The following is a 26,627-nucleotide window of genomic DNA, read 5'->3' as shown; positions in this document are numbered from 1 at the left end:
TCTAGGCCTCATCTTCACTTCAAAAGACTGCTTTTGACTTTTTAAAACCATTTTTAACCGGTATTAATGGTATTTTCATATAGTCCAACCTAATAAAAACTGGCTTTTCAAAACAATTCACGGGTTCATTTGGCCTTGGAAGGAGAGGCCAGTGAAGGTCAAGTGCTCAGCCCCTGCTCTTCATTCATCACTGCAGTCCACATTATTTACATTCATCACTGCAGTCCACATTTTTTTTAGTGATGGATCTGCTTTAAGAATATAACTTTCAAATTACTATATGGTTGTCCATCTCTTGCCTGCTTTCTCTGGAAGCATCTTTCAAGCTCCACGAGGCCTCCTTTTTTCACCTTGCAAACAGGATGCACTTCTCAGTGCTTCTCCATTCAAACCAGCTTTCAGAAAGATATCGATTATAGCCTTTTTTCACATGCAATCAAACAACATTTCCTTATGTTGTAGCCTGTAGGTGTAGCCTGAACAGCACAGCTGAGCATGACTGTCACTTGCATCTAGTAGTCTGTCTACATCAGGAGCCAAAGTAACCCAAAGGAGACTAAGAGTCAAAGGCATAACCAATGAAAGAGCCGGGAAAAAAACAGTTGCTTCATATGAGATACTTCGAAAGAAACCAGGTGGTTTCAGATCAAGAAAAGAGTCTTGCAGATTTCCTTCTGTAATCCCCAAACTCAGTGTGGGCCTTAAAAAGTTAAAAAAAAAAAAAGGCAATACCGGAATGGGCATATGGGAGTTTTCTCTATTTTTGTTGTCATCTAGGATTTCTCTTTCCTGTCACTATCATTATTAATAATATTTTATGGAGATGACATTGCATTCATTTATTCTTTGATCCATGGACTCAGTCAACAAATATTGGATGGATTTACTGGGTGCCAGGCTCTGTGCTAAATATTGGTCCTAAAGTTCATAATCTTAAAGACTTTTGTTTTTAAATCTATCCAGATGTTCACACCTGTTCATAGTTGGTTAAGCTAGTAATAATAGTATGCCCATTTTGTATGTGAAAAGTTGGCTTTCCACTCCTTGGATACGGAATCCATACACCCTTTTGCCAAATTTTCTTTGAAAATGTCTACCCTCAAATGCCAAAGGTGTGGCAGAAGAGAAAGTACAGCTGTACTAAGTGATGGGGATCCTTCTTCCTTCATATCTCCTCCTTTTCTTTTAATAGCACAGTTTTTCACTTTCAAGGGACCCCATGATGTCCCCATTAAACTGATTTGGCTTAGATACACTTTTTTGGGAGGTAAAGACAGAAAGTGCTCACAAAAACTCTAAAGCACACCCTCATCCTCACACCCCCATTCTTTTCTTTGAATCCCCTAAAGACAGCCTTTCTCTGACTGTAGAGCCCACAATTGTTTGCAGTGAGTCAGACAAAAAGCAAATAAAAGTAATTTTTTTTAAAGTTTGTTTTAGCCAAATTTCCCCCAAAAGAGGGAGAGAGCATGAGATAGAGAAGCCAGATTCACTGGACTACATGGTTGGGAGTCATGAGACTGGAGAGAATAAGTTCCCCTGCTAGTCATCTTTATGACCATGTTGGAGTTATAAAAATTGAAGTCAAAGTGCAAGAGAGAGAAACTGAGGGAGAAAGAAGAGCACCTTGCAGAATAACTAAGTAAGAGGAATATGAAAACTCAGGATCACTATAAAAGAGGCTTTGTGAGAGAACAAGATGTATTATTCAGGCAACAAAGCTAGACAGGGTAAGAGTCTTATGAAATCTGAAATCCCAGAACATAGAAAACCATATCATGCCATACAATCTGAGTGGAACATGCCCTCTCCTTAAATTGACCAAAATACATAATAATCTTCTACCAGAGATATTTTATATGCATAATATCCTCTAATTCATTTAAATGAAATGAAATAAGTAATACGCAAACTGATAATTCTTGAAACTTCTAAAACATCTGAGACTGAGTGAAAAGCTAGAGATTTAGCTATGTATATTATGTTGTGAGAAATTAGTCCCTCAAAATAGCAAAAGGGAAATTGGCAGCTTAGCCAAATAAACCAGAAGGAATGAATAATCTTATATAGTAGCTTAGGGAAGAGAATTTGCTGGAAAATGTAGCTAAACATTGAGGGAATTTGTTTCAAGCAGCTGTAATTTTTGAAGCTGATTTTTTTCACTCTTAAAAGAAGGGCTGATTCACTCATATTACTAACATAGATGGAAAAAGATCACCAAATTAATAAAAATTTGAAATGCCATTTAAAAAAAAACGTTTAATAAAATTTCACTGATGGAACTATGTGGTTCCTTCATATATTGCTATCCCTGGCAACTGAGTCTATATCTCAGTTGTATGAGGCATGAAATCAATCAGTAATTATTTCTTGAGCACTTGCTAGGTTCTTAGAAAAATATTTGTGCCAGAAGTGCTGGAGAAATAATGGAGTAAATGGAGAAGTAATAAAAAAATTCCAGTAATAAAGTAATAGTTTATTAATCATATAGCAATGCTAGAATGATCTTTAGGTTGGTCCATGAATATCACAAACCAAACTAATGGTATTTATAGTAATAAGTTAGCTCATTTCCTTGCCATTCTCCTTCATCAGCTGCCCATCGGGAAATTCACCTCACTGTCAGGCTGAGTTCTCCCACCAGCCCTCTCAAAGTTCAGGATGTTTCTTCACGACGTTCCCTGATCCCTACAGAATATTTGCTCTTCTTGATGATGTACATCGCTATACTCTGCCACCTGACATAGTACACATTCATTTAGGGCAAAAACTATCTCTTGAGCTTCTTTAAAATTTCCCCTACAACCTTCAAAACAATTCTTCTGAGCATATGTTCTAAGTAAATATTGTTAATTAAATATATCAACAGGTGTAAGACAGGTTATTTCAAATAAAAAAATGATAATAATACTTTTGAATGTATTTTAAAATGTTTAAAATGTCAAAAAATGGGAAAACCATGGACTGCTCTATAGTTTGTTGAAATGACTGTACTAAATCAATTTATAATTTTTAGCCTTGACAAAATGCCCATGTGTTTTATGCAAAGCTGGAGATTTGGAAAGTGTGACTAATTTTCTGTGATTTTGGCTTCTATGTAAGCTAAACTACTTGCTAATGGACACGGCTTATATATAAACAGGATAGAGTTCCAAATTATGGCTTATACTTTCAACAATGTGAACATTAAACAGCCTTTGGGAAACCTGGAACTGGGAGGGGAAACGAGTGGGTGGTGGTAAGGCACAGAGGGTCAGTAGTGATGGTAGCAGGTTATAACCGGGGGGCAGCAATTCCTAGTGGTTGTGAACCTAAACTTCAGAGCCAGATTACCTGGGTTTAAATCTTGGCTTGGTTACTTAACAGCTGTAAACCTAAACTTTGGAGACAGATTACCTGAATTTAAATCTTGGCTTGGTTACTTAGCAGCTGCATGATTTTGGACAAATCACTTAAGCCTCTCTGTGCTTCAATTTCCTCATCTGTAAGCTAGGATGAAGACCGGACACGACTGCTGTGACGATTATATGTGTTAATATATGTAAAATGCTTAGGGGCGCCTGGGTGGCACAGTGGTTAAGCGTCTGCCTTCGGCTCAGGGCGTGATCCCGGCGTTATGGGATCGAGTCCCACATCGGGCTCCTCTGCTATGAGCCTGCTTCTTCCTCTCCCACTCCCCCTGCTTGTGTTCCCTCTCTAGCTGGCTGTCTCTATCTCTGTCAAATAAATAAATAAAATCTTTAAAAATATATATATATGTAAAATGCTTAAAATACTCTCTGCTACTTGGTAACATGGTATCATTTGATTCTCTTATTGTTATTGGAACAGTATGATCTTCACTATATAGGTGAGTATAAAATAAGCTGAATATTTTTTTTATCTGACTCAGTGAACCCAAAAAGAATCACCCTCCTTCTAATCAGTTTTACTAAAGTAAGCTAACGTTAAAGAATATAAAGCAAGCTGGCATTATTTATAGAGAGTAAATGAATTTGTAGTAATGCAGAATTTTCAATTAGAAGGAAATTTAGGGGCATCTGGGTGGCTCAGTCAGTTAAGCATCTGCCTTCAGCTCAGGTCATGATCTCATGGTCCTGAGATCAAGCCCCGTGATGGGCTCCCTGCTCAGTGAGAAGTCTGCTTCTCCCTCTCCCTTTGTCCCTCCTCCTGCTTGTTCTCTTTCTCTCTCTCAAATAAATAAATAAAATCTTTTTTAAAAATTAGAAGGAAATTTAGATATAATCTTGCGTAACTTCATTGTCTAACAGAGGAGTGCAAACCCAAATATTAGGTTGTGTGATTAAAGCTACACTGGAGAACTGAGAGTAGAGACACAAACCCTTTATGCCTCCTTGTTTTCTCTAGTGAACCGCAGTACCATGCACGTGGAAGTCTCCAACACTTCACCAAGGCTTAGTGTCCTCAACCATAAAATTATGTGTGTAACAACACAACAATTCATCCTGGGACTCACTGCAGAAATTAGAGATATCTCATGTAAAGCAATCAGCACTATATATTATGTACAGATACACACACATCTATGTGGAACATAGTAGACAGTAAAAACAATGATGAGGATGGTTATGACGTGCTACCTCCCCCAAATTCCATGTACTACATAAATACACTTCACAGCTTCTTCCTTTGCCATGATATTTATAAACAGAAAATACATGAAAATAAGAAGGGATTTACTATTAATCTATAGCTATACCACACACGCACACACACACCCTACCCTTATAAATCAAGGTTTATAAGATGCCTTACTCTTTCCTTGAACACTGGCTAATATATCTAGCCTTCCTAAAGCAGCATCAGAATTATGGCATTTCTCATTCTGGAGGAAGAAATAGACTACATATTTCATTATGATGCTAATGTTGGCATTTTTCTTCCCACGCAGTATTATTACCAATAATCACCCAAATATGCACAACATGGTTTTGATAAGCTATTAAAACTGATTGCTTCTCCTCCTTTTGTCATTTTGAATGATGTCCCTTAACTTGTCACTTTTTGTATTTCAAAAAAAATAATGTGGAGTCTCAGCTTAATTCTCTGTCATATAACTTATCATTACCCTCTCTGCTTCTCTACAGCATTTTGCAGATTAATCATTATTTAATTACTTGAAATTAATCATTGAATGTTGGTCCTCCCTACTATCCTCATATCAATGAAGGGAGTGAGCACAGTATTCCCAGCATATTGACACTTAATAAGTTTTCATAAATATATTCATTAGGTTCCCAATATGTAATTGAATAAAGAGGCTGGTATTTCAGCAGACCGGTCTGAGGCAGCAGTGAAGATTTCAGAGTAAGTTCCCACTACTAAAAGTATGCTTGTATCGGGGCGCCTGGGTGGCACAGCGGTTAAGCGTCTGCCTTCGGCTCAGGGCGTGATCCTGGCGTTATGGGATCGAGCCCCACGTCAGGCTCCTCCACTATGAGCCTGCTTCTTCCTCTCCCACTCCCCTTGCTTGTGTTCCCTCTCTCGCTGGCTGTCTCTATCTCTGTCGAATAAATAAATAAAATCTTAAAAAAAAAAGTATGCTTGTATTAATCTAAACCCAGGACTCAAACAACACTTCTATATCCTAAATATACTACTAACTCACAAGACTACTAGCCTCTCTCTTTCCCTAGACAACCCTCCTAAGTATTGTCTCTGAGTCCTCAGTGCCCTGCATGGTGACTGGTGCACAGCAGTTGCTTGGTAAACACTTGTTAAATGACTAGATTTGCTCTCAAGGATTAGCAACATGACAATTTCTCATGAGTCTGCATAAGACATGTTACAAAACCAAAAGATAAAAAATATGGCTAAAAATGAAACATAATTCTGTTATTCTTGACATAAATCATACCTTTTAGTAATTGTGCAATTAAGCAATTACTCATTGCCTAAAGAGCATTACTAACTACAGAACATTCTGTACTGAACAAGGTATGGGCTTGGGGAGCTACAATTTATATAAGATGTAAAGAATGTCATTAAACTACTGTCACAAACACACGTAAATGTCAAGTGAACTGACAGCACTGCTTCACGTCCTTTTTCAAACTGCCAAGGAAAGAGATTTTTAAACTCAGTTCAGAAATGAAAGAAATATGGACAAATGGAAAAATGAAAGTTTTTTGCGTGTTAGCTTAAACTATTTAAAGAACAGCTTTTCTAAGGGGAGTTTTGAGAATGATTAAAATGAAAATCTGAAACTGACCTAGTTTGTACACCCTGTTGCAGTGGAATGAAGCTTGTGTATTACCAACAGCTAGGAAATCATTGTATTTAACACCGATGTTGCTAAAAGGCATTGACGTCTGTGTAAGCGATAGGACTAAAATGAGCAAAGGACAACAAATGATGCTTTCCTCCTAATGCACAGTTGCCCTTGTGCTTTACTGAGCTTTCCGTTTTGTCTTATTTTTTTCAAAGCATCCCTCTCAGCTCTATTGCTGCCCACTCACTAAGCTCAACTGCTGGCAAGTGTGTCTCAGAATGCTAAGACGGAATATCTGCTGTTCTAGATGCCTTCGGCGACCCAGCTCTAGCTCACTACTTAACTTCTGTTTGATGCTCTCGTTTACTCTGGTGAGAAAGAATTTTACATAAAATACGAATATTTTTGGACACGGTTGATATTTATGTAATTTCAGAGGCACCACATTTCCCATTGTCTAATTCCTAGAGTTGATTCATTATAATCCATCAAAAAACTATAACTATTAAACACCATGCAATGTGCTGTGTGAGGAAACAGAAAGAAACCATAATCAATTTCATTAAGGAGCTCGCCACCTAAGCTAGGTAAATAGAGCAGTCATATATGAAGCGATTTACTTATGCAAAATACTTCAGGATATTATAAAGGATAAATTTTGTGATGCATACTTTAAATGTTGAAGATGCTTCAAGAAATAAAGGGTAATAATAACCACACAATTATTTACTGGGCATTACACTTGCGCTATGTACTTGACATGTACGATGTTATTTAACCCTCATGATAAGCCTTTCCGGTAGGTTCCATTATCACCCCCACTTCGTAGATGTGGATCCTTGAGATCATGTCATTGAGATCCTTGACCTCAATCAGAATGAAACACGTATGGGAAATAAGGCTTCATTTTGACTTTGAAGAATGGATAGTAAAAAAGGAGATTCTCATGAGTACACTTAAATTATTGAATCCAAGAAGCACCTTGAATTATTTATATATCTTTATATCATCTTTTTCTTAAAGACTCTAAGTAGAGCAAATAGCTCTTTAATTTTACAAATATCCTTGTAAGAATCTACAAACACTTTAAAATTGAGAAGTCCCTGAGAATAGTTACAGTGAAAAGGAAACAAAGAAATTGGGTAGATGGGAAAGGAAAGGTATGCAGTGGAGAAGTATGCATTTGCAGTTTGAAAAAAGAAAATCATCATTATTGTGGGAAGAAAGAAAATGTCCTGCTATGGAAATTGCCACTATCTAAACTTGAACTAATTAGCTTCTTCATTAAAGGTGGTTCACTGCTCTCTGTTCTAGTGAATGATGCCACTACGATCTCATTCCCCATTTCCATCAACATTTCTAATCCGCCATTAAGGCTTGAATGTCTGTAAAAGTTCTTGTTACTGCTATGTAAGGAGTGCTCAGAATATTTTGCTATTGTTATGAACAAGACTGTTGGGCTGATCATTTTATGCATGCATGTAATATATACGTTCTACTGTCTATTCTTTACAGGTATATCATAAATTAAATACTATAAAAGAGTTTTAATAAAAGAGAACAAGTTCTGCATTCAGATACAGCTGAAATAATTTAAATATTGGGTGTACCATTTCTTGAATACATCACTTAACAACTTCAAGCCTCAGTTTCTTCATTTGTAAAACAGTTATCACGACCTTGAAATAAAGTAATGCATGTAAAGCATAGCACATAGTACCTGACACAATTTAAGAGCCCAATTAATTTTAGTCATTATATCATTGGGTTTTTTTCACAAGATACAACATACATTCATAAATGCATACTTTCTAACTGAACAAGGACTATAAGATATATTTTCAAATGATTTTTAAAAATAGGATTTTAAGAAATCTTCCCTGTTTTCATAGTTATTTATTTTCTAAACCATCCTATTAATCCAAATCACCTGCATCAGTGGGAGAACAGATACTCTCAAAAGTAGTAAGGATATGGAAGGATACAGCCACAACAATGAAGCTCAACTCAAATATTGGAAGGACAGAATCAAAGGCAGAATTAAGGTAATGTTGAGCAGAGAAACAGAACAGCTGCTTTGCCTCTTGAGATGCCCAAAGACATATTCAAGCTGCCCACAGCTGCCCTTAGATTCTGCCAATCCGCCTTTTCTCCTTACTTCATGAATATTCCATACTCCATACGCATTTCAATTCCCCAAGAATAGAAATGGTCACCATAAACCTCTGCCAGGCCATTAACAGTCCATGGGTCACATATGGTGACAATGAATCAAGCCACTAGTGACCTTACCAAAGGACTATTGAATTACCAAATGTCATGTAGACTCTCAGGGCAATTCCAAATCAGGAGTTTAAGCACATTTTAAACAAAGGAAGCATCATTCAAGTAAGTAAACAGCCATACAAGTTGGAATACATATTTGAATAAACAAATTTCAGCTGTCTGACAAGAATCTCTTACTGAAACTCCGAACCTTATATATCCTTAGAATATTTTCTTCCAATAATATGGTTTAAAATTTTGCTCTTAACACAATCTTTCTCCTTCTAAATTTCCTTCACCCTCTTGCTCTCTCTCTCTCTCTCTCTCTGTTCCTCTCCCACTTCCTCCCTCCGTCTCTCAATTTTAATGTGTTCTCAACCTTCAAAGTTGAACTTGATACTGAAGCCATTCAATGACAATGGACACTCCAAAAGCTGGCTATGCTCTGGCAGGAATCTGGAGTTAGGAGGATGGGTGGGCTAACCTATTAATCACTGTCTTTAGAACACAGGTATTCTTCAAGTAAACTGCTGTGCAGATCTGAGTTATTATATATACATAGTCAAATGTTGTAGAGGACATGAAGCCTATGATGTCTATTTTGACTAGATTTCCTTCCCCACCCTTAAATACTATGAATCTATGCCCTCACAAATTTAATCTTCCTGACATCGGTTATGTCATTTGCACGCAGGTCGTGACCCATCCTGCCGAGAGGAGCTACTGAATCAGAGTGGACTTAGCCCATCGCGTGTGTTCAGCTGAGCATGTATTGACAATGGCAACTGCTGCAGCCAAGAGAGATGTTTAAAGGAGTGAACAGAAGATTGTTGGTCCTCTCCCCACCGTTGGACATTAGCTTTATTCTGATTAAGTGGTACTTTGAGGTATTTATAATATTCCATTACAGCATGAGTACAAGTTCACTTTGCAAAAATGAAAAGAGAACTATGCCGATTCATTATAAATAGAAAAAATTATGTATATAAAACATGTCTCCAAATCCAGAATCTCTGGACTTGAGCAATCCTGGGGTTGGGAGAAGTTAATAACTACATGGGAGAGTTTTATACTTTCAACATTATTAGAAAATCATTAGTAGAAATATGTTGTCTTAAAACTTTAATCACTGGTGATAAAAAGATATGATATGTAGCTTCCAAAGTCCATGAGAAAATAAAGAATAAGGAATTTAGTAGTAAAAATATATTACAAAAGTACATATTAAGAAAGAATACAAAAGGTATTAAAATCAGACCAAATAGAATTCAAAGGAAAAGGTATTATATGGGACAAAAAAAGGTTATTTTATGATTAAATACATAGACTGATATGAAAATAGAGCAGTTATGAATCTTTACATGTTGCATATCAGAGCATCAAAATGTATAAAACAAAAAAAGTCAAAATGTGAGAAAATTTTAACACAAATCTCAAATCAGTGGGAGAACTGTTTGTGTCTTTCTTGGTGTTTGAAGGATCAAGAAGATGAGAGGTGATTTATTAGATGGATGATAAGAATGTTTTAAGTAAAATTGATTTAATAGCTACAAATCAACTTCTTTCAAATTGCCATCAAACACTTACAAGCTTTTAACATAATTCAGAGCATAATGAAAGCATGAATAATATTTACTTTTGTGCAGGTAACATTTCTGAACACAATGTGATACAACTAGAAATAAACAGTGGAGCTAAATAAAACAAATCCACTTCGGAAATTTTAATATTATCTTCCAAATAATTCTTAGCTTATAGAGAAAAACAGCCATGTAACTGTAGAATATTTAGCAAATAATTATGATATTATATATCAAAAGTTTTGAACTATGGCCAAAGCTGTATGTAATACAGCTCATCACAATAAAGGAAACTTTATTATTAAATAAAAAAAAGTGAAAATAAATTAGTAGGAATTAAACTCAAGAAACTAGAAAAAAAGTAACATAATTAACCTGCAGAACGATAGAAATAAAATAAATCACAAATCAATACTTAGAAAACAGAAGCAGTAAAATAAATAAATAAATAAATACTCAAGACTTTTTTTTTTTTTTTTGGAAAGGAATAGTACGTAGAATGTTTCTACCAAGTCCTCAGCACAACAGAAGAAAGCAATTAAAACGACAATCAAAGGCAGAGAGGGCACAAATTTATCCACAGGGAATGGGAAAGGAATAAAGCTGCAGATAATCTTTTTTTTTCACTGAAAAGAGTATACAGAATCCTTTCTGATGATTTTAAAAATCTTGTGAAATGGGTTCTTCTAGAAAAAAATGTAAACTACCAAAATTGACTTAATGGGAAGGGCAATAATTTCCCTACCTGCTCACGTGCCCTGCTTAGAGAACCAGCACCTAGAACTCTGTAGGACCTGTAGATTGTTGAACGCTGAACAGTTAATTCCTGCAGGGGGTGAGGGCCTAACCTGATCTGTTCTCCGCCATCTTCCCGCGGAGGACCTCCCTGACCACCTATATTCTGAATGGAATCCCAGCCCTCTTAGACCGTGGCGGCAGGTCCGTCCTTCCTCTTAGGGGCTTCTTCCCTACCACAGCGCTGTCACCATCTAACATCCCGCGTGTCTTATTAGTTATGTTCTGTAAATCATCCGTCTCCCTTTCCTCACCCTACACACCTGTCAGCTCCACAGAGCAGGATATTTGTTGCAGGGGGGAGTGGGGTATGTACACTGTGGATTCCCAGACCATAAACAGAGTCTGTCACATGGTTGGCATTGGATGTGTATTTGTTGAATGAGTTAAAAAAAAATAATTAAAGGAATTAATGAAAGATTCCACAAATAAGGGAATGAGTTATTATCTACAGACAACGAAGTAGATCATTTATAGATACTTTGATTTGGGCTAAAGCGTGTTTGACCACCACTTGTGGCAACTACCACCGTAAGGCTGTGGATAAGTGACCACAGAAACTTGTCTGCTGATTCAAGAGGAAGCTGAGTTGGGGGCGCCTGGGTGGCATAGCGGTTAAGCGTTTGCCTTCGGCTCAGGGCGTGATCCCAGCATTATGGGATCGAGCCCCACATCAGGCTCCTCTGCTATGAGCCTGCTGCTTCCTCTCCCACTCCCCCTGCTTGTGTTCCCTCTCTCGCTGGCTGTCTCTATCTCTGTCAAATAAATAAATAAAAATCTTTAAAAAAAAAAAAAAAAGAGGAAGCTGAGTAGAGTGAGATTAAGAAAGAAAGAGATAATGGAGGAGGAGGAGGGGGAGAGGGAGGGGACAGAGGAGGAAGAGGAGCTGCCTGTTTGCTTGCCTGTTTTCATGAAGCTCTTGCTGTTTTTGTACAACTGGAGTCCATGAGGAAAACGTTACTTTAAAACTTTTTTTTTAATCCCAGAATCACTGATGTGCCCAATGTAAACGACAGCTCTTAGATTTTTATATCCTTTTAGGTCTGTCCCTTTAGGACAATAATTCTTCACCTTTGGTGTGGATCAGCTACAACTATGGGTCTTCTTGTTTATTGGTTTTGTTTTCTCGTTTCATACAAGTACACAGGCCCCACCAGGCCCCATGGAATAGTTCTAACGTAGAATCACGTTAAGAACCGCTGCTTGACTTTGTTCAATGAACTCTATGAAAACGACTTCTCAACCCACTCAAAGATATCCACGGGTTCCTCTTAATGGTACGCGTCAGATTTTGTCCCTGTCAAAAACTTTTAATTCTGACAGGAGGTTTCAAACAGCTAGCTCCACGTAAATCTAGCTCATCCAGACCTGTGTAATTTTTAAGCCATTAACCACAGTTTTAAAGGTTACATTTACAAGGATCCTTTTCTATTTTTCTGGATTTTAAATGACTTACAAATTGTTATCAGGATTTTCAAATTCTCAGTTCTTCCCCTGGCAATGCAAATCTGACCAAAAGGCTGCAATCTGAAACTGAAGGAGATGAAGTCAAATACCTGCAGAGGAGCTTCGGGGGGCTTTTCTCTCCGCACAGGAGCAGCCGGTATTTCCTGGAGGGCTTTCGATGACTTCCTTTTGGCTTTTTCCATTTGAATATTGGTAAAATAATTGACAGCAGCAAACTCAATAAGGGCGGAAAATACGAAAGCAAAGCAGACAGCTATGAACCAATCCATGGCAGTAGCATAGGACACTTTGGGCAAAGAATGCCGTGCGCTGATGCTCAGGGTGGTCATGGTGAGGACTGTGGTTATTCCTTCAGAAGCAAAAGAGCAAAGAGACAAAATACTTTAGCATTAATTCCATGCAAACCAACCAACAAACCTCGGGATTTGGTGGGGGAGCGGTAACAAAGTTTACAATATCTTAAGCCATCTTTGATGGGAGATTCAAACCCTAGCAGTTCAGTGAGATTAGCACAGGTTTTCAAGTAAGAGGCAGATATCATTAAAATCCTGGCTCTTCCAATCATTGGCTCAGTGTGACTTGGATGAAGTGAGGAAAACTCATTGGGCTTCATTTGATACTTACCTATTGGGTTTGCTATAAAGATTACAAGTATATACGGCACCTATCATATATTGGACTGGTATTAGTATCTGAGCCAACGTACCTGAGAAAGTCAACACGTACACCTAACAGGAAGGGTGACTCATTGACGCACTCATTCTCAACCAGGAGGGAGCAGTTGGTAGCACTGTAATTTGGAGCATCCGAATTTCTAGGAGAGGCATGGCCCATTGCTATGGAGACTCACGACCAGGAAAATCATGAATCATAGATACTTAAACTGAATATTACCTATTGAATTAAGATAATAATAAAATAATAATCTAGTTGTGAAAGAGCTTAATTTATAAAAAGCAAAAAAAAGTATTTTTCTGGAAAAATAGATTTCTAGAATAATTTGGCTTTAAAAATACCAGACATCTACCGTGCGTCAGTTTGTGGTAGGCAGGGAAATCTTTGCAACAAGAATAGAGGTACATCTCTTTCATTAATAGGTTTCTGAAGCATATCATCTCCACGGAAGCCTTCTCCTCAGCCTGAAAAAAAGTTTAGTCCCCATTCTCAGCGGAAAAATTCCACTTGTCACCGGAGCTATAGAGAAACATGTTATTTAAGGATGCTAATAGTTGTCTCTTTCTGCATGTTTGTCTATCTGCATATATAATCTATGTTATCCAGTTAAGCTTGGAGATTTCTGTGAGAATTTACTACATCCATCTAAAGTCATTCTAGGGACACCTGCGTGGCTCAGCCGGTTAAGCGTCTGCCTTCAGCTCAGGTCTGATCCCGAGGTCCTGGGATGGAGTCCCGCATCGGGCTCCCTGCTTAGTGGGGAGTCTGCCTCTCCCTCTCCCTCTGCCTTTCCCCCTGCTTGTGCACTCTCTCTGTCAAATAAATAAAATAAAATCTTTAAAAAACTAAATAAAAATAAACTCATTCTATATAATGCTCAGAATAGCTCCTGAATTGGGGAGGATGATGAAGATAATGAAAAAGTCACCTACACTATATATTCCAATCCATGTCAATCCTTCACCAAAAGCCAAATAATAACATGTCAAACTGAAGAGACAGTGAGCCCCATGAAACAGTAATGGAATAATAATATTTGAAATTAGGGAGAAATTATATGTCTCTCCAACTCAGCATTTAATTATATTCTGCCTTGCTCCCTAATTGTTCCATGCATGTAGGCCTGTCTCCACAGCCTCATTTAGTGTAGGCTCCTTCAGGGCAGAAATGTCGAACACGGCTTCAGTATTTACCATGCTTCATATAATGCTGGATACATGATATGTGCATGATAAATAAAAACTCATTTTTTCACCTCCTCACCACTCCATTTTTTCTCCAGTCCCTTCTGAACTGTCAATGTTTAGAACATAAAAAATTAGAGCGACTGTGTAGTGTATAAAGCTATAGATCTTTTAAAAATTTTACATCAAAGCTACAGAGAAAGAAACGTGAGGATTTGGTTGCAGTCCCTTTTTAAAGAAAAAAAGTGTGATGTTTTAGAATTTTATTCATCTAAGACAGATTTTTAAATGTTTCCTGGGTCAAATATGAAGATATTGAAATAGCTATGAAAACGGAGTACTGTGAATTTACTGGACTCCATTTCAGAAAGAAACCCTAGAACTATTAGGCCTCCATTTGATCTCAGAAAAATGGCAGCATTCCCATGGTGCCTGTGAGATGTAAATTAACTTTGAAAATTTTAGCTACAAAGTTTGAAGATAAATCAAAGTTTTTCTTCTTATTCATAAAAATTTAAGTTTAATGGCCTATTAAGAATTCAAAAATGTTTTACAACTGCCTTGTGTGTATTTCCTCTACTATCACAGAAATTATGCTGAAAGCACTTGGAAATAAAATATGAACCGTGAGGCCTAAATAAGAATACTGCTCAGAACCCAGAAAGTTCTACACAGCATAATGTGATGACCAAAAAGGAAAACTCAAACTCAAATATACACGATTTAGCATTTCCCAGGTTGCTTTGAACATTTCTTTTTTTTATCCCAGAACAATTTCTCCTGCAGATCTGAAGTAGTGGTCTTCATCTTCTCCTGCTGTCATGTGAAGAAATTCCCTTATTAATGCTAAGTTAGGAAGATATTAATGCCATTATTGAGCCTTCAATCCCAAAATGACTTTCTGATCACTAAGGAGGGTAGATCACCAAGTTCATGAAGATGTTAAATGATGCTGTGGACATAAATGCAAAAGATATGTGGCCACTCTCCATTTCTCTTTCACTGGTTTGAGTCAATTTGGTTTGAAAGCTTGTAGAATAGTCTTTCAAATATTATGGTTCATGTCATACGACCGTTGACAAAGTTAGGAAAGTAACTTGTGTAAACAAGGGGCTAAGAGTTTGAAGTTGCCATCCTTTCAGAGAAAAAGTTCTTCTCTGCCTTGTGGTCAAACTTAAAGAAAGCACTAGCATGACACAAATGTGCTTCTAACAGCTGCTCTTAGACAGAGCATTTGGTTAAATAAACACCAAAAGAGTAGCGAATCGAAGCCAAACTTCAGATAAGGAGCCATGCTTCCTCTGCATCTAGGAAGACAGTGCATCTGCTCTAAATGGCCGAGCTGGCATCTACCCTGAAAACATTTCAACAACCATAGAATTTTTTTTGACACGTTCAAGTATTGATGCCAGTACCTGCTTTTATAATGCTGAATATGTACCATATTGGCTGGCCCAGGAACTGGGAGAGGACGTGTAAGAGTAGGCTAAGACTATGCACAAGAGTAAATTTTTGGCTGGCCACTGCAAGAAAATGAACTGGTAATGATTTAGATACGCCAGCTGGCATTTACTCTGGCTTAACGTTTTACTATACTGAAATAATTAGAAGACTTAAAGGCATACAACTTTGCAGATAGAGGGCCTTTGGAGAGAATTTAGCACACTCTGCTTCTCATATTTACACTAATTAATTTGGGGGGAGGGGGAATTTATTTTTCCATGATCTCTGGTGACATCCCTGACCTAGCACATTCTCTCCCTGAGTGAAGAAGGAAATGAAAATTAGGAAAAAGAAATACTAATCCAGACTTAATTTTTTACTTAAATCTCATATGAAATAGACTGCTAATGTTCCCCACATACTTAAAACTTAACTTCTTTAGGAAAATGCCATCTCAGTGCCTCAATGGACAGTTTAATGATTACCATTCTGACACATCTTAGGTCTTTGAAGACTAAATTATTATACATAATTTCCCTGGTCAGTCAAAACCAACATCTTGGCACATGAGCACAAGACAGGCAAATGTCACAGTTCAAATGGAAAAAGCTACCCACAAATTATCTTCAGCACACATCCCTACAATCTCACTCAGAAGCTCTGGAATACTCCACAAATGCCCACATCTTCATACTTCCTGTGAAGACAGAATAGCAGAGTAGAAATGGCAGCAGTCTTCGAAGTTAGGCAGAAATAGTCCTGGATCCATAACTTATAAGTATGTGACTTTATACAAGTTTCTTGATTTCTTTGAGTTATATTCCTTATTAAAACTAGTAACACCTACCTTGCTGAGTTATTGTGAAGAATACATGAGAAGGCAAACCTTATCATCACTATTATTAGTATTATCAGTATCCTTACAACATGCCACCTAATATCCTTACAGTGTCTTATCTGTTGGAAATGTTGGTGGGTACCACTGTAATCAATGTTATCCTTCTCCACACCACTGGAAATTTCTATTGTTTGGGGACAAGTGAGACAGTACAGTGGCTACCAATTTGTATTCAACCAAAAATGCTTTCAAAGCTTATCAAACAATCACAATTACTATAAAATACAGAGGACATTCATATTATAGTATCAAGTAGTGATTCCTAAATGAGGTAGATGGCAGCATGGACTGGCATAATAATAAACACTTAAATAAAATGTATTATGTGATAGGCTTTGTTCCAAGTGCTTTATTCAAATTAATTCACTTAATCCTCATAGCAACCCTATGAAGTAGGTACAATCCTTCATCCTGTTGTAACACATGAAGAAATGAGCAGAAGTAACTCATTGGTGGTTTAAAGCAAATCAGTGGTAGACCTTGTGGTTAGAACTGAGGCTGCCTGGCTGCAGAATCTGTATTAAAACACTATTACCTTTTCATCAGATGCACAAAGAATGGGTCAATATTTTCTGCTCTAGATATTTTTTAGGATCATAGAAAAAAAGGTGATAATATGTATACAAGCGATTTTATTTTTATTTTCAGATAATTCTTGAAATATTGATGTGATTTGTGCTGGGGAAAGTTAAGGGAGTTTGGTCTGTGCTCAGCCTCCACAGGTACTTCCTGCCCAGTCAGGCTGACTCTGAACATGATATGTAAAAACCCAAGTCTATTATGCACACTACATGAGGTGAAGGGCGTGAAGGACCTAGGAGAGTACCTGGTATATTGTTATTGTTACACAATAACAATAAACATTTTCTTGAAAAACAATTAAAAATCAAGGAAACCAAGTCCCAACAAAATAAATCTCCTCTATGTGAGAGAAGTACGAGAGAGAGTAACAGATATGTACTAAGTGCACCGTGTGCCCTGTGTTGAGTACTGAACATCAATCTAAATCCTCACCAGTCCACGAAGGAGAGATGCATGAGGATGGAGATGTATATGGGTGGAGAAAATAAATGCCAGATTCCGGTTTCAAACCCCAGTCTGTTACAGCCCAAAGCTTAGATTTGTGAGTTTCTTTTTCATTTTTACACCCATTTTTAATAGGTAAAATTTATTCAACACTTGGCAATATGCTATTATACTTTAATTGAACCCTCACAACTCTGTGAAGTAGGTAGTGTCATGCTACCTGCTCACTGCCCTCCTGGGGTCATACCCTGCCCCCAGCATTGACCCTCCTGTAATAGTTTCCCCAGTAGGGATCTTGAATAAACCTAAGAATAAGGTGGGCAGGGGGGTGCAGGTGTCTATGGAAAATTTCCTCACGTTCAGGTGCATTGAGGACACTAAGACACCTGATCAGTTCTCTATAAGGATGAGGAAGCAGAATGAGAAACTCCCACTTCCTCCAGGTTCTCACCAGCATCCCTCCTGCTGTTGTGTGATAAGGGATATTATACCATGGCTTTGATCCTACCAACTAGAAGAAGCAAAGGGAGCATGACATCTCTTGTGAGGATTGTACCTCCAGTCCAGAGCAACTGTGAACATTTTCCCTCTTATCCTACTACTGAATGCTTTTACTACTCACAGTCAATAGAAAAAGAACAGACAAATATGTTAAATTAAATAAATATCATTATAACTAATTGTATTATTTAAAAACATGGCTGATATACAGAAGACTTATTCACAGCTATAAAAATTTAAAACTGGTGTATTCTGGACCTCATATAGTTAAGAATATGATATACAGGAAGCCATTATAAAAACAAAAAGAAGAAAAGATGCCTGTGTTCAGAAAAGAAAAGATGTAGACAGAGCATAACAATGAGCTAATAAACTAAGCATACAATATCATCCAACTCAATGCATTTAAACCACTTGCATTTTGCTCCTCTTCATTAAAAGGCAAATTATTCTAAGGCTTTCATATTCATTCAGCCATGACTTTTATTTGTTTTAAGTTCCCAGTGCATTTCATTTTAACACCTAGATATGATTTTAATTCAATTACACAGCATTAAGGTAGGAGCCCAAGAATATCACGAAAAGTGAAATCATATCCAGATTCACACTTGGTCTGCATCTGCCTGGTCTCAATAAGGGAAATACGATAAGGCCCCAAAGGAATAGATGGCCTACCGATATTCGCTCAAGCCTTATTTGTATTGACTGGGTAAAATGAAAGCTTATGAAAAAAAAAAAGAAAGAAAAATTATTTTCTCAATACAGCTTGATATATTACTGTTTAATATTTTCTTAGAAAAAAATTTGACGTCTAAGAGCTATTCCCGTAAATCATGATCAAAATATAACGTGAACAAAAATACCCAAGAAATGAATTGCACTTACCAAATACAGTCCTAGCTGGAACTGATTCCTTGTTTATCCAGAATGAAACTTGAGAAAGAATCACTGTCATAATACATGGAATGTATGTCTGAATCATAAAGTAACCCATCTTCCGTCTGAGGTGGAAGTAAACTGTCATAACAATATATTCACCTACACATAAAACGTATTTTTCGTTACGCAGGCAATTAGTCAATGATTTCATAATCATACTTCAGACTAACGAACAGTATTTTAGACAAAGAATGATCTGTGGTGCATAGCAAGCAAACTGAGAAATATATATTTCTAACTAGGGAGGAAATGATATTGAACATCATTACACAGAAAAACACTTTTGTTCTATATAGTGGTTAAGCGATTTATTAAGCTACAACTTTTTAAAAATTCTTGCAGTGCTTTCTATTTTAAAGGTCTGGTCCTGAGAAAGCGATTTGCCTTCAATTTCAGCATTTTTTAAGAGCAGAATTTAGACCTAACTTTTATGGAAAATCACTAGAAAAAAAATGGAAATACACACACAGTTGAAAATCTAAAGCTTAATTTTGGAAAGAATTGAAATACACAGATATACGTTATATATACATATACGCTTTGGGAGAGGCTGTCTTACTGCCTTAGTCTTAGGAAAGAGCTGTATTTCTAAATGTTATACATATGAAAAAAATACAAAGAGAAACGTATAACATAGAGCTATACATAATATCCCTGAGTTCAACCATCTTTTATGGGCTTTTAGACAAAAATCTAAACGCTAATAAGGGAAAAAAACTATAAGATTTCTGGTAGCTGTTGATAAATATTTTTAATATGACATCTGAAAGCAACATACTAAGAAAGTTACTTAGGAAAGCAGTGGCCTTATTCTCAGACTATGAAACCCAAGATTCAGAAGACTCAAATCCCAAAACGTGTTTTTCAATCTCACTTGCAAGCTAGAAAATTAATGCCAAGTAGCATTGACTTTAATCGTTAAGCATCTCACCCGTAATGGACTTGATAGTTTCACTTGATACAGTTTGCCCAACCAAGTCATACTGGACTAAGCTGGAAGACTCCTTTGGAACTTCCACTGATTTCTCAGGACCTTTTGTCCAGGTATAAATCATCTCACTCTTCGGATATGCATCTGAATGAGAGCCCAGAATGTGATTAGAGTCAGTGGTCCATCGTCATCAGTACTGATGGTCAACACTTAAGAATATTACACATGTTCAAGAAAGATGGAATAAAAGGAAACAATAATCATTATGATTTATTCAAACATGCTTAAGATTTAAAAAACTGTAGAGATTAAATGAAAGGCCTTGCAACTCAGCATATGTCTTGTTTTTATGTCAAAGAACGGGAGAAGGAGAGACTAAAACTAAGGCCACTTAAATGTTATATATGCATCAATGCACTTGGATGTGCTTCCATATTAAGAGGATAAACAGTTGAAAAGCGGAAATAATGCTCCTCCACCAAAAAATACTTCCTTCCATTCTAACTCACTTCCAGTGCTTGACCAATGCTGACTTCTTCCATCCTCAGGCAGTTCTGCCAACTAGAAACGTACCAGATGCTGCCTATAATCATACAACAACAAAACCAAAAACAAATTCTACCGTTGGAAGAGCTCGCCAGGGGTCACCTATTCCAGACTGCCTCTGGGCAATACCCATGCTGTTTGGGAACCATTCCTCAGTGACGACTGGCTCTGCTGTTTGTAAAGCTCTCCAGGGAATATAATTACACAACCAGTTCCACTACCTTTAAACTCTTACAATCAGGACATTTCCCCTTCTGTCTTCAACAAATCCCTCCCAGTGGCAATTTAAGCCTGTTTTCCATTATTCGGTGTTCAATGTGAATGGAAGCCAGCTGCTTGCTTTACCAGTCTACCCGCAGCAGATAGCTTTACTCACACACAAAGAAGCTCAAAAGAATCACGATGAATTGGCTCCCTCCACAAACCTTCCTAAAATGGCTAGAGCACAGTCGGTCCTCAGCGAAATTGCTTAATTCTACAAAGGAGTTGATACCTAAGGAGACTTTTTTTCTTTTTAAGATTTATTTATTTATTTGACAGAGATAGAGACAGCGAGAGAGGGAACACAAGCAGGGGGAGTGGGAGAGGAAGAAGCAGGCTCACAGTGGAGGAGCCTGATGTGGGGCTCGATCCCGGAATGCCGGGATCACGCCCTGAGCTATAGGCAGACGCCTAACAACGCTGCCACCCAGGCACCCTCCTAAGGAGACTATTTTTACAAATGATCTCACAAAACAAACTCTGAGGTATGTATTGCCATTTAGCAGTAGACAGTTATATATCAACATTTCTCTCCTGAAATATATTCATGCTTCATCATACATTTAAAAGACACCGAATACTATGTCCCTGCCCTTGATATTCCAAATCAGGTATCCTTCTCTTGGTGTCCTACCTTGATACAATAACCCTTCTCTTAATGATTCAATATTTCAGGCACGAAGTGGGGACATGGGCGAAATGGGTGAAGGTGATCAAAAGGTGTCTCTCTTTTTAATTCCTTACCCAAAAAATCAAATTCCAAAGACCCTGGACCCTGGGACCCTGGACCCAGGGACCCTGGAGGGAGGAGAAGCCACTAGCTGAGCCGTATGCAAGCCCTCGTGATCCACACACAGGCTGACCCATACAAACTCTGAAAGCACAAGCCAGCTCAGGGAATGCGTGACCCATTTTTAGGAGGAAGCATGAGAGCACTTAAATGTCTGGCCACCTGATGGCTTCTGTCACCAGTCACTGATTTCTTTATTTAGCACAAACTCTGATTGAGTATCAACTATGTTCAAGTCACTCCAAAGAGTGCTGTGTATGGGAACTAGAAGGGGCTGCATGGGAAAGAACTTCCCATAGATAAGAACTATCTTGGGGGGGAGGATTTTAAATTATTATAGTACCAATGGTATTTAATTCTGCCCCCAGGGAGATTGTCCTTTCTGTCTCTGTATTTTTTCTTTTTAATCTTCTCTCATTAAGTCACTGGTCAGGGAGCAAATGACTCTCTCTAGCATTAACTTAGCTCACTGAATACTGTGATTACTAGGGGTTGTAAAAGAAGGGTGAAGGCCAATTCTCGTTAAGTTATGCAATGAGCAATGGTAATAGCAGGCAACAGTTTCACAATCAGTGCACTAAGGATCTGAAACAATAATAAAAGCCAGCACCTATTTTTGGTACTTTCCGATTGAATCAAATATTGTAGCAGACATTAGAAGAGGCAATCTCATTTTTCTGCCATCTCAGAGAAGGAAGCTTTGAATCCCATATTCTTTTCTACCCATTCATTTCACCCTCTTGCCTTCACCTCCTCAAAGTATTTCCAATTCATCTACCTCACAGATTCTTCTCTAGTGCCATCCTTGTCTAAGCCACCGCCATCTTGGATGGTACTAAAGCAATAGCCTCCAACTCTTCTCTGCTTCTACTCTAACCTCCCTACAATCCATTCTCTATAGAAAAGCTAAAATGAAATTGTAAAATGTCAGTCAAAGAATGCCAAATGCCATAGTAAAATCTTCCAAGGGCTTTCCATAGCATTTACAATAGAATCCAAACTCCTTAATGTGGTCTATAAGGTGGCATATTATCTGGCTCTGTCTATATATCAGACCACACCTCCTACTATGCTTTCATCATGCTTCAGCCATTTTGATACTAACAGCATTGCTGATATTATTCTAACCCTTGTCATTTCAAGAAACCCTGAAATTTCTCTGACCCTTTTTCAAATCTACCATAAAGAAGTCTGCTTGTAACAGACACTGTTCATTTACTCCCCGCCCGCTAAAAATCCTTTGTGCTTTCTTTGTTACACCACCAATGCATGGATTTCAGAGGTCCCTAAATTTCACCACGGACCACCAACTTATCATTAATGAGTCAGTCTACCTAGGCTATCTGTACAAGTAGATTCTTGGTTTTTGGAAAAGAGGTTAAAATATTCTCCTAAAAGTTAAATCTTAGAGAGTTGTTTTCATGAACAATGATTTAAATGAATTATGGGAAATCATGCACATAGATTAATATCAGCTTGCATTAGATACTAATAAATTCTAACAATATTTGTATTATAACTTACAACTTCCAAATTTCAAAGGGCATGCATGACCATCCATGGGGAAATCCACCAATCTCATGGGACACTCTGCACTTATGGTGAGTCTATAGTGGAAAAATGCAATTAAAATTAACTCTTACTTTAAAAATGATTTTATGACACCTAAAATGAGAAGCATGGAAAGAAGGAAGGAAGGGCAGAAAGAGGGAAAAAGGGAAGGAGGAAAGAATGGAAAAAAGCATAAAAAGGGAAGAAGGAAAAAGACAAAAATGACTACCTCATTGTGTATAAAATAGTGCCATTTCTCATAATTCTAAAAAGCTTATTTGGAGCTGTCATATTATGTGAAACAGATTTCTTCCCATTCCTGAAGAAAGTATCAGGGGTCCATACTTTTGTTACCATCATATTGTTCAATCTCAAAATTTCAATGGGGCCATCATATTTTAGTCTTTTGTCAATCCATGTCTGTCTGAAGAACACATCCATTGTGTATTCCTAGGGAAATTAGTTTGTGACATATTCAAATCACAAATGACTACGCATAAATACGCATTAAATCCTAGCCTCCTTCCCACTCATAAAAAAAAAAAAAATCTACCCAAATAAAAACTAAATTAATAGGAGCAGAAATTTTCTTAAATGAATGGAGCTAAAAGATTCTCAGCAATTAAAGCATGTTATGTCCATCTTGATACCTTAATCTTCTACTTTATTAGATAAGTAAATTACCATATACGTGAATCATTCAGGAGTAATTACTATAATTTAATAAAATTGCCAGAACCAGGTAATTACAGTTGTACTTTAGACCAGGTAGCAAAATTAGTAAAAGTGTAACAAATATCATGGCATAATTAATCATAAAATTGTAGGCATTTCTAAGACAAAGTAAAATACATAAAAAGCAACTTTATATTCACAGAATTTATTAAAGTTACCCTAAGAGCGCCAGGTCAAGGAAAAAAGGTAAAATTGGTCCTCTAAACTTTAAACTACATATACTTAATATTAGGGGGCACAACTGTATGGATGAATTCATCCTGACCAGTGTTTGGTGTTCTAACTTCTTTAAGCATGAGAGGCAGGGTGAGAAGGGATTGGGTTGGGGGCAGGGAGTGAGCAATTGGGCCAACATGGAATACTAAATGCAATTAGGACTACAGTATAGTTCCATACAAAAACTAATTTTACTCTTCAATTTTCTCCTCTTCAATAATTTTCTAAGGGAAAAATTTACTACATAAAAGGTTGTGCCATGGAGACTAGTAATAAGAAAGTTCTTTTCTTTGTTGAGAATAATTCCAAACCAAAAAACAGTCAAATGTTAGAGCCAAAATGCAAATTCAATGTCTTACTCCTTATAGACTTTTGAGACTAATTAGGCGGTTCTTTGACTTTCTAGCTGTGTGTGATTAATGACAAAATAAATATTAATTGCCCTCTCTTGTGCATGTTTTCTTCAAACCTCAAGAGGTACATTAAATTTCCCAAATACCTACCATTTCAACATCAGAGACAGGTCCAAAGCTGGTGACATATATGTCAGTTTTTACTTCTGTAACAGGACCTAGTAGATATGAAGTAAATGAGTGGAAAAAATTACCAATTTTATAGGCAAGAAGGGTAATTAAAGAGTAAATGCAGATATGATATATTATGTTTTTATTGGCATCTTAAATTTTCAGTGACATAATGCATCTCTCCTAAAATTTAAAAAAAAAATGTAGACAAAAGAATAGAACCAGAAAGCAGTGTTTATTTACAGGCAAAACAAAACAAAATAAACAACAACAACAACAAAAATCCTCCCCAATTACTTAGAGGAACCTTGTTTCTTCAAAAATACATCACCTCCGGGCATTGTTATGACAGGCAGAGCAGGGAACAAAAGCTTTTAGCCTTTGTAATTTTTTATAGGCCATCATCTGATTGGCCTTTAGTAAAGAAGTGAGCTATTAAAAAGAGGAAACATAGCCACAAGAGTAAGGAGATAAACCATAATACTTGTAAGGGATGCATCTTTGGAGAGCTGAGAATTCTGGGAAATAACGAGCACAAAAATGATTCACGTCACCTTTAACAATAGGCAGACCATCCACTGGTGACTGAGATCAAAGATAAACTCTCCTACCAGTCAGACCTATTCACTTCTTGCCCCCTACTAGCCATTTGATCTTGGGCAGGCTACTGAACCTCTCAAAAGCAGCAACCACACATATCAGGCAAGACTGTTGATAGGGATCAAATGAAATTGCTCATATGAAACCTTGAGCACAGTGACTCTCTTATAAGAGTACTTAAAATAGTAGTTTCTCTTTGCTTCGGATAATGGCCACTACAGAGATTCTTTCCCAGGCCAAAATAAGACTGGTTCAGAAATAAACACATGGGTGTGTTTGGCAGAAGAGAAAGGTAGGGGGCATCATGACAAGGGGGCTGACACAGATTTTAAACAAAGGAAAATTGCCACAATCTGGGTTTAGCATGGCGCTTAAAATCAGGAATTGTGGAATTTAAATTTGGCTCTAACACTTTTTAAATATATGATCTTCGTCAAGTCGTGAATCATGATAGGTAAAGGTTTTAATGAGTATTAACTGAAATTATAAATGTAAATGACTTGTCCCAGTCTCTAGAATATAATGCACTCAATAATCATAGTAGTTATTATTATATATACCTTTTTTATTACTAATAAAAATAAAAAATTGTTGCTCTCTTGAACATCATTTCCTTAAATGATGGCTTATACCATTGTTTGGCCAGAACTAGCTACTCTATATTGGAAAGCATAACATCTGTTATCAAGATGGACTATTTCCTTTGGATACTGGCTGGGCAATTGGATTTATGCCAAGAAAAAAAAAAAAGACATAGAGCAGCTGGTATAGCTTAACTCCCTACATCTAAAGTTGTCCTTATAGAAATGAATCAGAGTATTTCTCCCTGTACAGGACAAAGGCCGAGCCACAGGAAGAAAAATAGTTTGAAGGAGAATGAGATAAATCTTTCTTAAATAAGTATCCTAAGAAAAATATATCATTTGTAAGTAGTGTGAAAGAAAAGGTATAGATTAAATTGATCTATCATGAACTTTCATTTAAAAAAAATAACACCTTTGGAAAACAGAGAAAATAAGTGTGAGAAGTTAATTGACTTTTTGTTTGAATGAGCAATTGTAAACAACAACAAAAATATGGTAGTAATAAGCTCATCAAACCAAAATGTTTCAGGAATACACAGGCAATCCAAGAAGATGGTAATGTGTGGTGAACTTAGAAGATAGAGCTTTAACTCAAAGTGGTTCAAGAGTGGGACAAATCACTCTGCTAGTTAAGAACGATTATTAAAAGCACTAAGTTACTGCAAGTCAGAGCAAGCAGAGATAAGTTACTTAGAACAATTAAGGTTGCATATGTCCTGACAACTGAACCATTTGTTTGACAAGATTCTTGAGAATTCAAAAGTTACTTTAAAGTTCAATTTCGGGCAGTGGTTCTCAAGTTTTAACTGGATTAGAATCACTGGAAGGTTTGTTAAAGCACAGAATGCTGGGCCCCACCCTAACCCCCCCCCCCCCCCCCCCCC

General features: G+C 37.1%; 1 protein-coding gene across 1 annotated transcript in view; it reads right to left on the bottom strand.

The window, feature by feature from the left end:
• GABRA4 (gamma-aminobutyric acid type A receptor subunit alpha4) overlaps positions 1 to 26,627 on the bottom strand; it is a 63,279-nt gene that overhangs the window by 23,463 nt on the left and 13,189 nt on the right. The window contains exons 3-8 of the mRNA XM_002917013.3: positions 24,539 to 24,606; positions 23,314 to 23,534; positions 23,058 to 23,140; positions 19,937 to 20,080; positions 18,952 to 19,104; positions 12,429 to 12,688 (exon numbers count right to left, since the gene is read on the bottom strand). Of these exons, the coding sequence (XP_002917059.1) occupies positions 12,429 to 12,688; positions 18,952 to 19,104; positions 19,937 to 20,080; positions 23,058 to 23,140; positions 23,314 to 23,534; positions 24,539 to 24,606 (929 nt within the window). The remainder of the gene's footprint in view (positions 1 to 12,428; positions 12,689 to 18,951; positions 19,105 to 19,936; positions 20,081 to 23,057; positions 23,141 to 23,313; positions 23,535 to 24,538; positions 24,607 to 26,627) is intronic.

Source organism: Ailuropoda melanoleuca, chromosome 11, assembly GCF_002007445.2.
Source record: "Ailuropoda melanoleuca isolate Jingjing chromosome 11, ASM200744v2, whole genome shotgun sequence".
Classification (NCBI taxonomy): domain Eukaryota; kingdom Metazoa; phylum Chordata; class Mammalia; order Carnivora; family Ursidae; genus Ailuropoda; species Ailuropoda melanoleuca.
This window is presented reverse-complemented; position numbering and strand designations above follow the sequence as displayed.